We start from the raw sequence: 12,006 nt of genomic DNA, 5'->3' as shown, positions 1-12,006 counted from the left end.
GACGTTTTAAGACCTACCTACAACTATGTGGTACAGGAAAGGAGCATAAAAGAACAGACGGTGACGTTCCAGGAAGCCGCCACTGAAAAGGGAAGTATAATCTGCACACCCCTAAAAACAGGACAGAGCATGACATCAGTATTACTATTGTGGTTACCCCTGACTGCACAGCCCAGGAACTGAGGCAATTGCCTTTAAAGCTTCTGATTTAATTAGCCTGAGATAAGATATATCCTGGTAGACCTCCTCAGGGTACTCTGAAATACAGCCAGGGCTGAGAACAAGGAACTGAAACAGAGCGACTGTTAAAGCCAAGCAACAGGAATGAGAAAAAATTCCAAGTCTCCACCAGAAGGAAATCTTAAGAGAAAGCCACATACAGGTGGTGTTCAATAAATACCAGATTGATTAGCCAATTGACCGATACTTTCCCTACTAGGAACTTCTGTGTTAATTAGACAGTCAGTTCCCCCACACCCAGTTATTAATCCTGGGGAAGTCAACCCTCCACGGTGTGGGTTGTTGGGGCAGTAATTCCTGCTCTATTTTTAAGGCCTGAACTGTCTCTGCCCAGGGAAGGCCACCCACCTCCTGGCTTCCAGGCTTCCAGTTCTCATTACAGACACACAAAGGTCAAGTCACGAATATAGTCTTGAAGGTTCCTATTGTATTTACGGGGCTCAAGCTAACTGTGGTGCCTCTGGCCATTAGAATGTCATTCTGAGCTAGAGTTAAGTCATCATGACCCAGTTGAGCTAGCAGAATAGTTCCAAAAAGAAGTGGTCACTCCTGTGTTTGCCACCAGGACTTAGTGGGTGTCACAGCCATATTCATTACAAATTCTCTTTAAAAAGAAATAAAAGGTCATTTATATCAATCATATTCCAATCCCCCTCTTAGGAGTATATAATTTTATTTAGTTTGACATTTTATTATTTTTATGTGTATGGATGTTTTACCTTACACGTACGTCTATACACTACAAGTTTTCCTGGTAGTTAAGGAGGTCAGAAAACGGTGTTCGACCCTCTGGAACTGGAACTGCATAAGGTTGTGGACCACCATGTGGTACTAAGAACTAAGGTCTTCTGTGATAATAACAGCTGTTCTTAACTGCTGAGCCATCTCTCTAGCCCGCCATTTATATTTTTAATATATCTGTTTGTCTACATCCAAATGTTAATGACAAAATTGCTTTTTGTTCTTGTTTTTGTTGCTGTTGTTAGTTGCTTTTGTTTTGAGAAGAGTTCTCATGTGGCCTAGATTGGCCCTGAGCTCACCATCTTCCTGCCTTAGCCTCCCCAGTGCTGGGATTGCAGGCCCGCATCACCACACCTGGGTGCTGTTGCCTTTCATCCACTTGCTTCGCCTGCTCAGCAAACTGTAACCCTGTGAGGATACAATGTGTCTCTTAAAATGACTTTTATCAGTCTGTCTCCTGACAGCCCTTGGGCTCTGCTTAGATGCCCCCATCTCCCCTCCCTTCTTATATTTTATATATATAATTCAAGGATACCTTAAGCTACATAGTAAGTTGAGACCCTGCCTAAATACTCTTCCCCCAACCCTACAAATAAATAATTAAGTAATTAATTTAAAAATGGGACAGTGGCAGTAGAAGAGTCTGAAGCTCTGGAGCCGACATTTGGCCACCTGGTTGGAGAGTCTCTGGACTGGGCTGCCACCATCCTCGGGCATGGGGGTGGGATTCCTCCTCCAGAACCCTTGGGCTGCAGCAGAGGCCTCCTGTGAGCTCGGGGTGGGGTGGTGCCTGTACATTCAGCCTCAGTGTTCACTCCTGGGGAGTGGGACCCGGCCCATGTGGTGGGTATGAGGTCAGAATGGCACCTTACCATATTCCAGCCACGTTACCCTTCTTTGGCAGGTGCAGGGAAGCGGTGGGCAGTTCACTATGCCCAAGACACCCAGGTTCTCAGAGGATGGGATGTTTTGCTGACAGGCCCTCCCTTAAATCATTCTCCTTCCATCTATCACGCAGCAGTGGGTGTGAGCATGGTGGGGTGCATGCATAGCCTACTTGAATCTGCTTCTAGACAGTCAGGCTTCTAGACTTAGCGCCATGTCCCTCTTAGCAGTGTGTGATGGCTACCTCCTCTGAGATCGGTCCAGAGCTGGACCTACCACACAGTCACTTTGCTGATCCACCCGGTGGGGGTTGTAACACGACTCCTATTACTCAGCCATTGAAACTGAGGCTCAGAGATACAGAGTCATCTCCTCAAGGTCACACAGCTCTGGAGAGGCTTGAACTCATCCCCAGAGGACACCACACCCTGTTCTTAGATACCAAGATGGTCAGGGTGCCCCAAGATGTTCTTCTTGGGAGTCCCCTCCCTACACACAGACTCCTCCCACGGGGGCAGGGCCATTGGTGATGGTTACTCTTGATTATAAACTTGACAAGACCTAGCATCATTTTGGAGACAAACATTTGGGAGTACCTGGTGAGGAGTTTCTAGACTGGGTTAGCTGAGGTGGGAAGACCCATCCCATGGGGTCCCAGATTGAAGGAAGAGGAGAAAGTGAACAGAGCACCAGCATTCACCCGTCTCTGCACACTGAGGGTACAGGGTGTCCAGCTGGCTCACACTCTGGCCGCCACTGCCTCGTTATAGACAGTTCGTTCCCTTAGAACTGTGAGGTAAACCCTCCCTCCCAAAAGTAGTGTCTGTTGGGACTTTTGTCATACAGTGAGTAACTAAGACAGCCTTCTTACAGGTGGCCCGGATGGAGGTGGGAGAGGGTGTGAAGGTCAGGCTGTGGGTGTGTGTGTCGGGGGCAGGGGGCAGGGCTGGAGGTGGGCATGTGAGACAAGTTCTACTTAAGACCTGGCCGGTCTGGAACTCATGGGGATCGCTTGTCAAGGTCAGTCTGACCCCAAAGCCAGGTCTTTTTTTTTTTTTAAGATTTATTTCTTTTATGTTGCTACACACTGTAGCTGACTTCAGACACACCAGAAAAGAACATCAGATCCCATTACAGATGGTTGTGAGCCACCATGTGGTTGCTGGGTTTAGAACTCAGGACCTTTGGAAGAGCAGTCAGTGCTCTTACCTGCTGAGCCATCTCTCCAGCCCCCAAAGCCAGGTCTTAAGGGTTTCGCTCAGACACCTTTCCCCGGAAGACTTCATTGACGCACTCTGACCTGACAGCCTCACATACACCATTCCAGAACACAGACTGGGAGGGCTAAAGACCCAGTCTGACCCATCAGTCACATGGTCATACCTGTGTTTAACCTCATCTTATCTCCCTTACGTGACGCCAGCAACTGAGAGCCTGGAGTTGTCCAGGTCTCCTCCCTCCCCTTTGCTCTGCCCACGGGAATATCATGGCTTATTCCTGGGATTATAGAAGGTGCGTCCTCCGTGTTCATATGCTTGTGTTCACACAGGGTCTCATGCAGCTTAGGCTGGCTTCAATCCTTCAGGAATGGTGGTGAACTTCTGACCCTCCTGCCTCCACACACATCCCAAGTGCCAGGATGACAAGCATATGTCACTGTGTCTGCTTTTACATAGTTCTGGGAATCAAACCTAAGGCTTCATGGATGCCAGACAAGTATTCTACCAACTGATCTATGTCCCCAGCCGCCACTGCCACCACCACCACCACCACCACCACCACCACCACCACCACCACCACCAGCACATCACCACCCTCATATCTTGACGGTCCCTCTGGTTCTCACCCTCTTCTCTGGGTTATTTGGTTTTCTCCTTAGCTAATACTCATTAATACTCTGTCATTCCTGTTCCAGTGAAGAAAGTGGCTCAGAGAGGTCAAGAATCCCCACTAAAGTTGCACGGCCAACAGGATTCGAGCATGTACTCGACAGTGCCTTCCTGCCAGTCTAGATGCTATCCTTAGTGACCTGTACCAGCAAGCCTGACCCTGTCATTAGCTCAGGTGTGAATACCAACTTCCACACCTGAGCTAATGACAGCTTAGGAACCAGGGTGACAGGAGCAGCGGGGTTCACACCCTGCCCAGAACCCCTCAACCCATGTCATCTGCTAAAAGGCAAACAAACAGGGAGGGGGCATCTCTGTTCTCTGACAGGGATTTATGCTGCCCAAGCCCTTGGCTGCCTGGGCATAAAGGCCCTGACTCAGGGCTGCTGGGTCCCCTGAGCTTGGGAAGGCACTAACAGCCCTTGCCTGGGTACTTCTGCTCTGCTGGGACTTAGCTTTCCCAGCCTTTGCTCCACCGAAATACTTGGCAGGCAGGGAAACTGAGATTCAGAGATTCACACCAGTGTAGCAACACCAGGATGAGCAGCAAGGCTTCTGCTCCCTGGACCTGAGTTCTTATCCATCTTCCCCTAACGTTTCCTTCCCTGGGGACTGCATCTTCCCTCAGAAGACAACGGAAGAGCCACCGAGAACTCAGAATGCAGGGATAACTATGGGGGCACTCCCTATGACCAGCAATCACAATAAAGACACACACGCGTGTGCGCACACACACACACACACACACACACACACACACACACACACACACACACACAGTCCTCACTACAAGGCTGGCTGGGCACAAGCCAGTGCTGCAGAGTTTCTTGTAATCTACAGCTCTGGGGAGGCTGAGGCAGGACGATGGAGTCCAAGGCTAGGCTGAGTTACACAGTGGGGATTTTTTTCTTTTCTTTTCTTTTCTTTTTTTCTTTTTTTTTTTTTTTTTTTGGAGCTGGGGATGGAACCCAGGGCTTTGCGCTTGCTAGGCAAAAGCTCTACCACTGAGCTAAATCCCCAACCCCTACACAGTGGTTTTAAGGCAAACCTAAGGTACATAACAAAAACCTGTCTGGAAAAAAAAAAAAAAGGTAAGGGTGGGGGAGGAATAGGCACTAGGCTACCCCACAGTTAGGTCAAGAGCTAGTCCTCCAGCAAGGGAGAGTGTGCACCCTGGGCTAGGAAACCATGAAGTGTCTGGTCTCTACTCAGGGCTGGGTGACCACAAGAGACCTCTAAGCTGAGGTGCATGGCCAAGGCTGCCAGCCAAGGACTAAGTGGGGCTGCCTAGACCAGGAGGAAGGCAGGACTCTGGTACTTAACCACCAGGTTCTCAGAGTCCCTGCGGCTGGAAAGGATGGAGATTCTTCTAATCCTCCCTTCCCGGCTCTCTTGGCTTTGCTGTTTGGCCCAAGCCAGGCTTTCCAGGCTAGAGGGCTTGGAGTGTGGGGGTGGGACCTGGCCCAGCTCCTGGGATGTGTGACTCTCCTCCTGGTGAGGACCATAGGGGCCTGACCCCTTGTGGGGCTGGCACAGAGTGTCCGATTGTGCAATACTCAAGAGAGCAGCCCAAGGACTGGATGGGACCCCATCTGGCTCTGACTGCCGGTTGGATCAGGCACAGAGGAACAGTATGAAGGGCCCTGCCCAGCTTTTGGGGTTGTGAAAGACTGAAAGACAGGGTTGATGAGGAGAAGGCTGGAGAGGGGAGGGGACCGCAGAACAAGGGAAGAAATTGCTCTGAGCTTCAAACAGCCCTGTCAGTGGCACCTCAGGAAAGCAGAATTTCTGAAATCATGAGCACATGCAGGCCACACTCCAGGGTGCAATGGCTAGGGCACCTGTCTCAGTAAGTGGGTCTGGGTTGAAAGGCAGAAACAGTCAGTGGGAAAGCTCTGGGTGGACGCTCCTGTTTTGCCTCCATCTGGAGTCTGGGGAGTGGGGAGGATCTGTTCATGGGCCAGTGGAGGAGCGCAGCTAGGTGCTGAGCCTCTCTGCCAGGTGAGCTGTAAGGTTTGTCACTTCTCATCTGCCTAAAGTTCTTTGGAGCGACCACCCCCCTACTTCCTCTGGAGGGGTGCCTAGTCAGAGGAACAAATTTCTCCCCTCCCTCAATCTCAGCAACTTCACCAGTCTCCCCCAAACCGGTTATTAAACGAATGAATACATTAGGCTTATCAAAACCGACGTGGGCTGTCTCTCTATCCAGACACATCAAGACATGTCATTCGCTTCTCGGGCGGCTCTGAGAACCCAGGGATCGCAGACGCGGCCAGTTTCGGGGATAAGGGGGTGGGGAAGCGCCAGGAGCCACACCCCTGAAAAATCACGCAGTGAGAAATTGGCCTGTCCCCACCCAGCCGGGCTGAGCGGGAGTCTAGGGAGCCTGAGAATGTCTTAGCATGGGCCCTGGGGGCCCCAGGACCCACCGTGGCCTCCGAGGGCTCCAGCGCAAGCAGGCAGGTGCAGCCGGGGACAGGTGGCTCACCCTCCAGCCACCATGTCTCACAGCCCAGCGCCAGCAGCAGCAGCAGCAGCAGCACCTGCGCGGTCTACAATTCCCGCAGGGGATCGTCCTACACACAACTTATTTTCCGAGTCTCAGGGTAGAAACACGACATTTCATGACCGAGATTCCAGGTTCAGGACAATTCCTCAGCTTGGTGTACAGTCAGTGCCTTGTACTTCTTACTCAAGTCCCCACCATCTAGGCCCCCGAAGTAGCGCATCATGGGGCTCTAGAGTCCCTCCTGTCACTCTTGGTGCCCGCCTCACCGGTTCTACTCCAGCAGGGCAGAACTTTCCAGTTAGAGAGGAACCTCCGCAGAGCGTCCCCACGCATCCGCACTCAAGGCTCAGCTCTAGGTCTCCCTCATCCTAGCCCAGGACGCCCCCTCACCTCCGCGTCTGCACCGTTGGGCTGTATTTGCCTTTGTTTTTCTTCCTGAAGAGCGAGTGCATGGTGGCGCTGGGGACGGAGGGACCTGGAACGCGGCTACGGGCCCGGCGCGCACCGAAAGCCGGCGGCGGGCTCAGGTGAAAAGCGGCGGCGGAGGCGGCAGCGGCGCGCGGAGCCCCTTGTGCCGCGGCACTGGGTCACTACAGGAACAGGGCGGGGCGATCGCCGGCCACTTGCTTGCCTGCCGCACCCCGGGAAGGTGGCGCTTACCTTGCAGGCGGGGCTTCGGACGCACTCCCCGAGTCCCTGCCGGACACCGCCCCGGTTGCCCGGTACTGCAGAGGCTGCGCAGCCTGTCGCCAGAACCTGGCCGACCGGGCCACCTGCGCCCGGCCTCAGAGGCCGCGCCCATCGTGCACATAGAACCTGGCGCGCCCCCTGGCTGAAGGGTTTACCTGGGCAATCCCAAAACACCATGACACTCCTCTTGTGATGACCCACAGGTGGGACCTCAGACAGTTGTGGGGGACCAGAAGTGGTAGTGGGGGGTCAACAAATCACACTCAAGGTGGGGGCACCGGGACTGGCGATGGCCACAGCAACGTATGGGAATGAATTTGATTCTTGTGGCCACCTATGGTGGACTTCTCTAAGAGTTGCTTTACTTACTGCCCTTTGCCTCAGTTTCCCTCCTTGGCCAAGGGAAGATAACGACGACCCCCATCCGGAAGGGTTGTAGGAGATTCCTGTAGCCAGTTCACCAAAGAGCTTGGCACACAGTGGCAGGAAACAGCTTTGAAGGACATAAATATCCCTTGAGACGTTCATAACCCCAGGCCCTGGCATGATAGCGACTTCGTGGTGGATCATAAAAGGCTGAGAATAGCCATGTTGCGTAATCCCGCCCGCATGTTCCGGAGTGAGGTTGCACTGGGGGTAGAAGAATGATGGAAACATGGAGTTTTATCCCATTCAGATCTGTACCCGCATGGCAGGAGCTCACAGCAAAGGACACATCTCTGGTTTTGTTGGCTACTGGGAAACTGACTGGGTAGGAGTTAGAGTGGAAGAGAGGTGGCTCAGTGCCACCCTGGGGTGGGGGACTGGGGTGGGGTTGGGAGGTGGTAGCTCATCTCGGAGGAGGCATGCTGGAGAGACTCTAGAGACAGCCAAAGGGCTTACAGTTCAGGTAGGGGAGACGAGATCTTGAGAGTGGAAAGGGACAGGCAGCTGTGGGACTTGCTCACACCATCTAGAGAATGGGGAACCAAGTTCAGCTGTCTGACTTCAGCCTCTGTCCCAGGGGTTTAAAATAAGGAGGTCGGTGTTCAGGGACGTGGCTCAGTAGCTAAGAGAACAACACTGCTCTTGAGAGGACCCTGTTAGTTCCCAGAACCTGTTAGGCAGTTCCAGCACCAGGGTATCCGATGGCTTCTTCTGGACTCTTCACGCATCTGGTTTCATGGGTACATAACCACACACATGCACACAATTTAAAAAATGTGTAATATATATGTATATATCTAAATTATAAATAACTGTCGAGGGGTTTGAAGAGATGGCTGAGTGGTTAAGAGCACCGACTGCTCTTCCAGAGGTCCTGAGTTCAAATCCCAGCAACCACATGGTGGCTCACGACCATCTGTGATGAGATCTGATGCCCTCTTCTGGTGTGTCTGAAGACAGCGACAGTGTACTTACATAAATAAAATTAATTTAAAAAAAATAACTGGGGCTGGGGATTTAGCTCAGTGGTAGAGCGCTTACCTAGGAAGCGCAAGGCCCTGGGTTCGGTCCCCAGCTCCGAAAAAAAAGAACCAAAAAAAAAAAAAATAACTGTTGAAGTTAAGACAAGAAGTGCAGAGCCTGAGAGTTGGTGAGCACGGATACCTGCACAGTGTGTTTTCGTACACATAGAAGGCTTCTGGAAGGATCCATGAGAAACTGTTCGCCTTGACTCCCTCAGAGGAAGAAAGAGACTTCACTGGGGAAGGAGGGGAAGTAGCCAGGATAGGCTGGTGTTTGGATCTTTCCTCCGTCTCTTTGCGGCTCTGGGGGACAGTGAGAGAGTCCTTCCGCCTCTCTGGCGTTCAGTTTCCCCCATCTGTGAAGTGGATAGAAAGGCAGCGTCACCAGCACGGGATGAGATCCTTCATAGTGAGCCCCTGGCACAGCCTGATTGTGAATAGACAGAGCTGGGGTGGGGGGGGGGCAGGGATGTGTGTGTGTGTGTGTGTGTGTGTGTGTGTGTGTGTGTCCTTTGCCACACACTGTCAGCTCATTGGATGTCAGGGACAGCTCTGACTAAAACTGCAAACACTCAAATCCTTTTCTCAACAACTCCTGGGTGGGTATGAAGTGGTGCTGGGGAAGTGATATGGACCGGGAGCTGCAGGCCAGTCTGCTTGGGGCATTGCAGAAAACAACACTAATATTACCTTAGGGTTTCATCCCTGATGGTCCGCTCTGAGGGTTCCCTGTGAGGTGAAGCCCTTAGACTCTCTGCTTAAGAGGGACCCAGTAGCCTTTTCTCTTGGGAAGGGAGCCATATTCTGAAAGCCACAGTGCCTGACTGTTTTGTGGCCACCAGATGCAAGTGCCCAAACCTAGGCACCCCTATCTCTACCCCGAATAACTTCTACTCCCAGGCTCAGGGCAACTGGGCCTGGTGCCCACTGACTCGGCTGGGCCGGGCCCAGGAGTGTTGGAGGGAATTAACAGATTAGGGGAGGAATTCCACTTGGCCTTCATCCACTTTCTCACTCCATGTTCTAAGAGTGTCAGCCCAGGGCTGATGCAGCTGTGTGTGCACGCACGGGTATGTGTGCACGTGTGTGTGCACATGTGTTCCACACGCAGCTGTGGGCAGGCAGGATGGGGTCGGGGATCTGCCCTCACTCGAACATCCTCTGGGGGCCAGATGGGGTTAGTGCAGCTCTGCCAAGCTGTCTTTTGCCAAGTGACTCATCCCCTTTGCTGTGGCGGGGGCGGGGAGGCCAGCACGGGAGGATTGCGTAGGTAGGGACTTGTTCCAGGATGGTCAAACCTTTCTGAGGAGGCACCTGCAGGGCCATGCGGTGCCCAGCAACCAGTGACCCTTGGCCTCTCATACCTGTCTCTTTCCAAAGCTGGAAGGAGGGCCCTGTTTCGTTGTTGCAAGGGTCACCCACACCCTCTTTATGCTCAACATTTCCCCAGAAGTTGGAGAGGAATGTACACTCCAGGCTCCCTCACTCTGAACCAGTTTGAAACAGGAAGAGCAGCATTCTCTCAGCCCAGGAACAGAGGGGCCCTGCTTACAGGACCAGGATGGAGCCTTCTCCTCCCAGGGTGGAGGCCCAGCTTGATCCTCTCATGGCTGGACCCTCTCTCCTCTCCCATATGGCTCCACCTTCCCCTGAGGAATAGATCCCAGCCAGGCATGGTGCCACAGACCTGTCACTTCAGCTGAGACTGAGGCAGGAGGATTAAAACTTCAAAGCCTGCCTCAGCTCCAGAGTAAGTTCAAGGCTAGCCCAAGTAACTTATCAAGGCTAGCCCGGGTGACTTAATAAGACCCTGTCACCAAACAAAAATCGTAAGAGCTGGGGTGGTGCTCAGCTTGCTTGGCGAGACCCTACGTTCAAGTTCATGTTTCTTTTCCTGGGATTGTGGCTGAATTTTATCAACACCACCCTCTACCCTCTGAGATAAGCAGCCAGATGGAAACGCTTTCCAGTGAGTAGCCACCCTCTGGAACACTGAAGCAAGAGGTTTGGGGCTAACTGGAAAACACAGGTCAAAGCCAGCCTGGGATCGAGTCCTGGCTGTGTGATCTCACGGGTGGCTTAACCACCCTGACTGTTTCACCAAATACATGGGGGGACAGCCAGTGCTGTGCTCAGAGCTCACAGGACAGGAGGAGACTGGCCCAGCTTTGCCCTCTATTGTGTAACATATATTTACTTTTCTTTCGGGACAATTCTTGGGATGGAAAATCGAGCTCACATGGGCTGACTCATACCTACCCCTGAGCTGGGGCCCCCAGAGCTCCCCGTAGTTCATCCTTGGCAAGAGGGGATGCTGAGCTCTGGAAGCAGGCACAGAAGAGGGTCCAAGGTGACTCATCGAGTCTTCCTGCTCCTGAGTCACCCCTAGAGTATTTACTTCAGTCCCTCACCCACTGGGGCCCTGGCAGCCTCCCCCTGTCTGATGGGTACCCCACCCTGTGGTCACTTCAGGAAGGCAGGCTCCCATGACTCCCTGCTACCCTCCCTAGACTCAGGTATGCACCCAGGTATGAGTTGTGTTTGTTGCCAAAATATGGAGACAATTCCACTATGGTTGAATGGTGATAGCTCTGATCCCCGGGGCCCTGTCCCTGTCCCCATATGGCCTAGCTACCCAAAGCTCAGACACCTCATAGTAGGGCTATCCCTGAGCCTCTCACACTCACCATGAGGGCTTCTTTGCAAGGAAGTCACCCCACCAGGGCAGAGTGGTTCTAGGTGGGGCTAAACAGGCTCTGCCAGGCACAGCATCCCTGCGGGGCAGACTGCCCGGCCTCCCGTCCACGCCCAGCTGCTTCTTCCTGCCTGCTGCCTGCTCCTCCCCTTCTGGGCCATGCCAGGCTCATGAAGAGCAGACCAGTACAGCCGCATTCTTGGGCAAGTGTCTAGGGTGTGAATGACCCAAGGGCTGGTCAGGTCAGAAGGTCAGGGCCATGTTCTCTCCGGTGCCCAAGTGATAGATGAGTCAGGCTACAGGGGCAGAACAAGAAACCAAACCAGGTATTAGTTTGAAGCCCTTCTGGGGCTTAGCCCGCCCCCAGCTCTGTGGCTTTGGGGAGGTAGTTCGATCTCCCTGACAAATGAGAAGAACTTGGGAGCTGAGATGCACAGTCTGAGTTCTTTCATCTCCTTGTGGTGTGACCCTGAGCAAGTATCTCCAACTCTCTGAACCCCAGTTTTCACATCTGTAAAATGGGAGCATGCCAAAGATGTAAAATAAAGGCAGGTAATACAAAGTGCATCCTCACAGGGCCTTGACTAGAGCACCCAGATGCCTAACCCTGAGGGACATGATGGATGAGCCACTGCTCTGTACTTTTCAGCTATAACTGTCTGATCGTGACATGCTGCCCAAGTCCCCAGACACTCAGGACTAGGTGTTGGAGCAGCCCCTCGTTCTCACCGCATCAACCGCTTGCTGGACGAAGACTGTGTGATAGGTAATCTCACTGAGTGAATGAGTGTGGTCCCAGGGAAGATCCCCAGAGCACCGGGCAAGAGTTAGTAGTCCTAAGTCAGAATTATGGTGGAAGAGTAGTTTCTTTCTCCACCCATCCACCTGTCTGTCTGTCCATCTGTCCAT

General features: G+C 52.7%; 1 protein-coding gene across 1 annotated transcript in view; it reads right to left on the bottom strand.

The window, feature by feature from the left end:
* Nucleotides 1-6,793, bottom strand: part of Ppl (periplakin) — a 45,648-nt gene extending 38,855 nt beyond the window's left edge. The window contains exon 1 of the mRNA NM_001106976.1: nucleotides 6,655-6,793. Within this exon, the coding sequence (NP_001100446.1) occupies nucleotides 6,655-6,716 (62 nt within the window). The 5' untranslated portion in view covers nucleotides 6,717-6,793. The remainder of the gene's footprint in view (nucleotides 1-6,654) is intronic.
* Nucleotides 6,794-12,006: the final 5,213 nt, after the last annotated feature.

Source organism: Rattus norvegicus, chromosome 10 (genome assembly GCF_036323735.1).
Source record: "Rattus norvegicus strain BN/NHsdMcwi chromosome 10, GRCr8, whole genome shotgun sequence".
Classification (NCBI taxonomy): Eukaryota; Metazoa; Chordata; class Mammalia; order Rodentia; family Muridae; genus Rattus; species Rattus norvegicus.
Note: the sequence above shows the minus strand (reverse complement) of the source record. Positions and strands in the feature narration are given on the sequence as shown.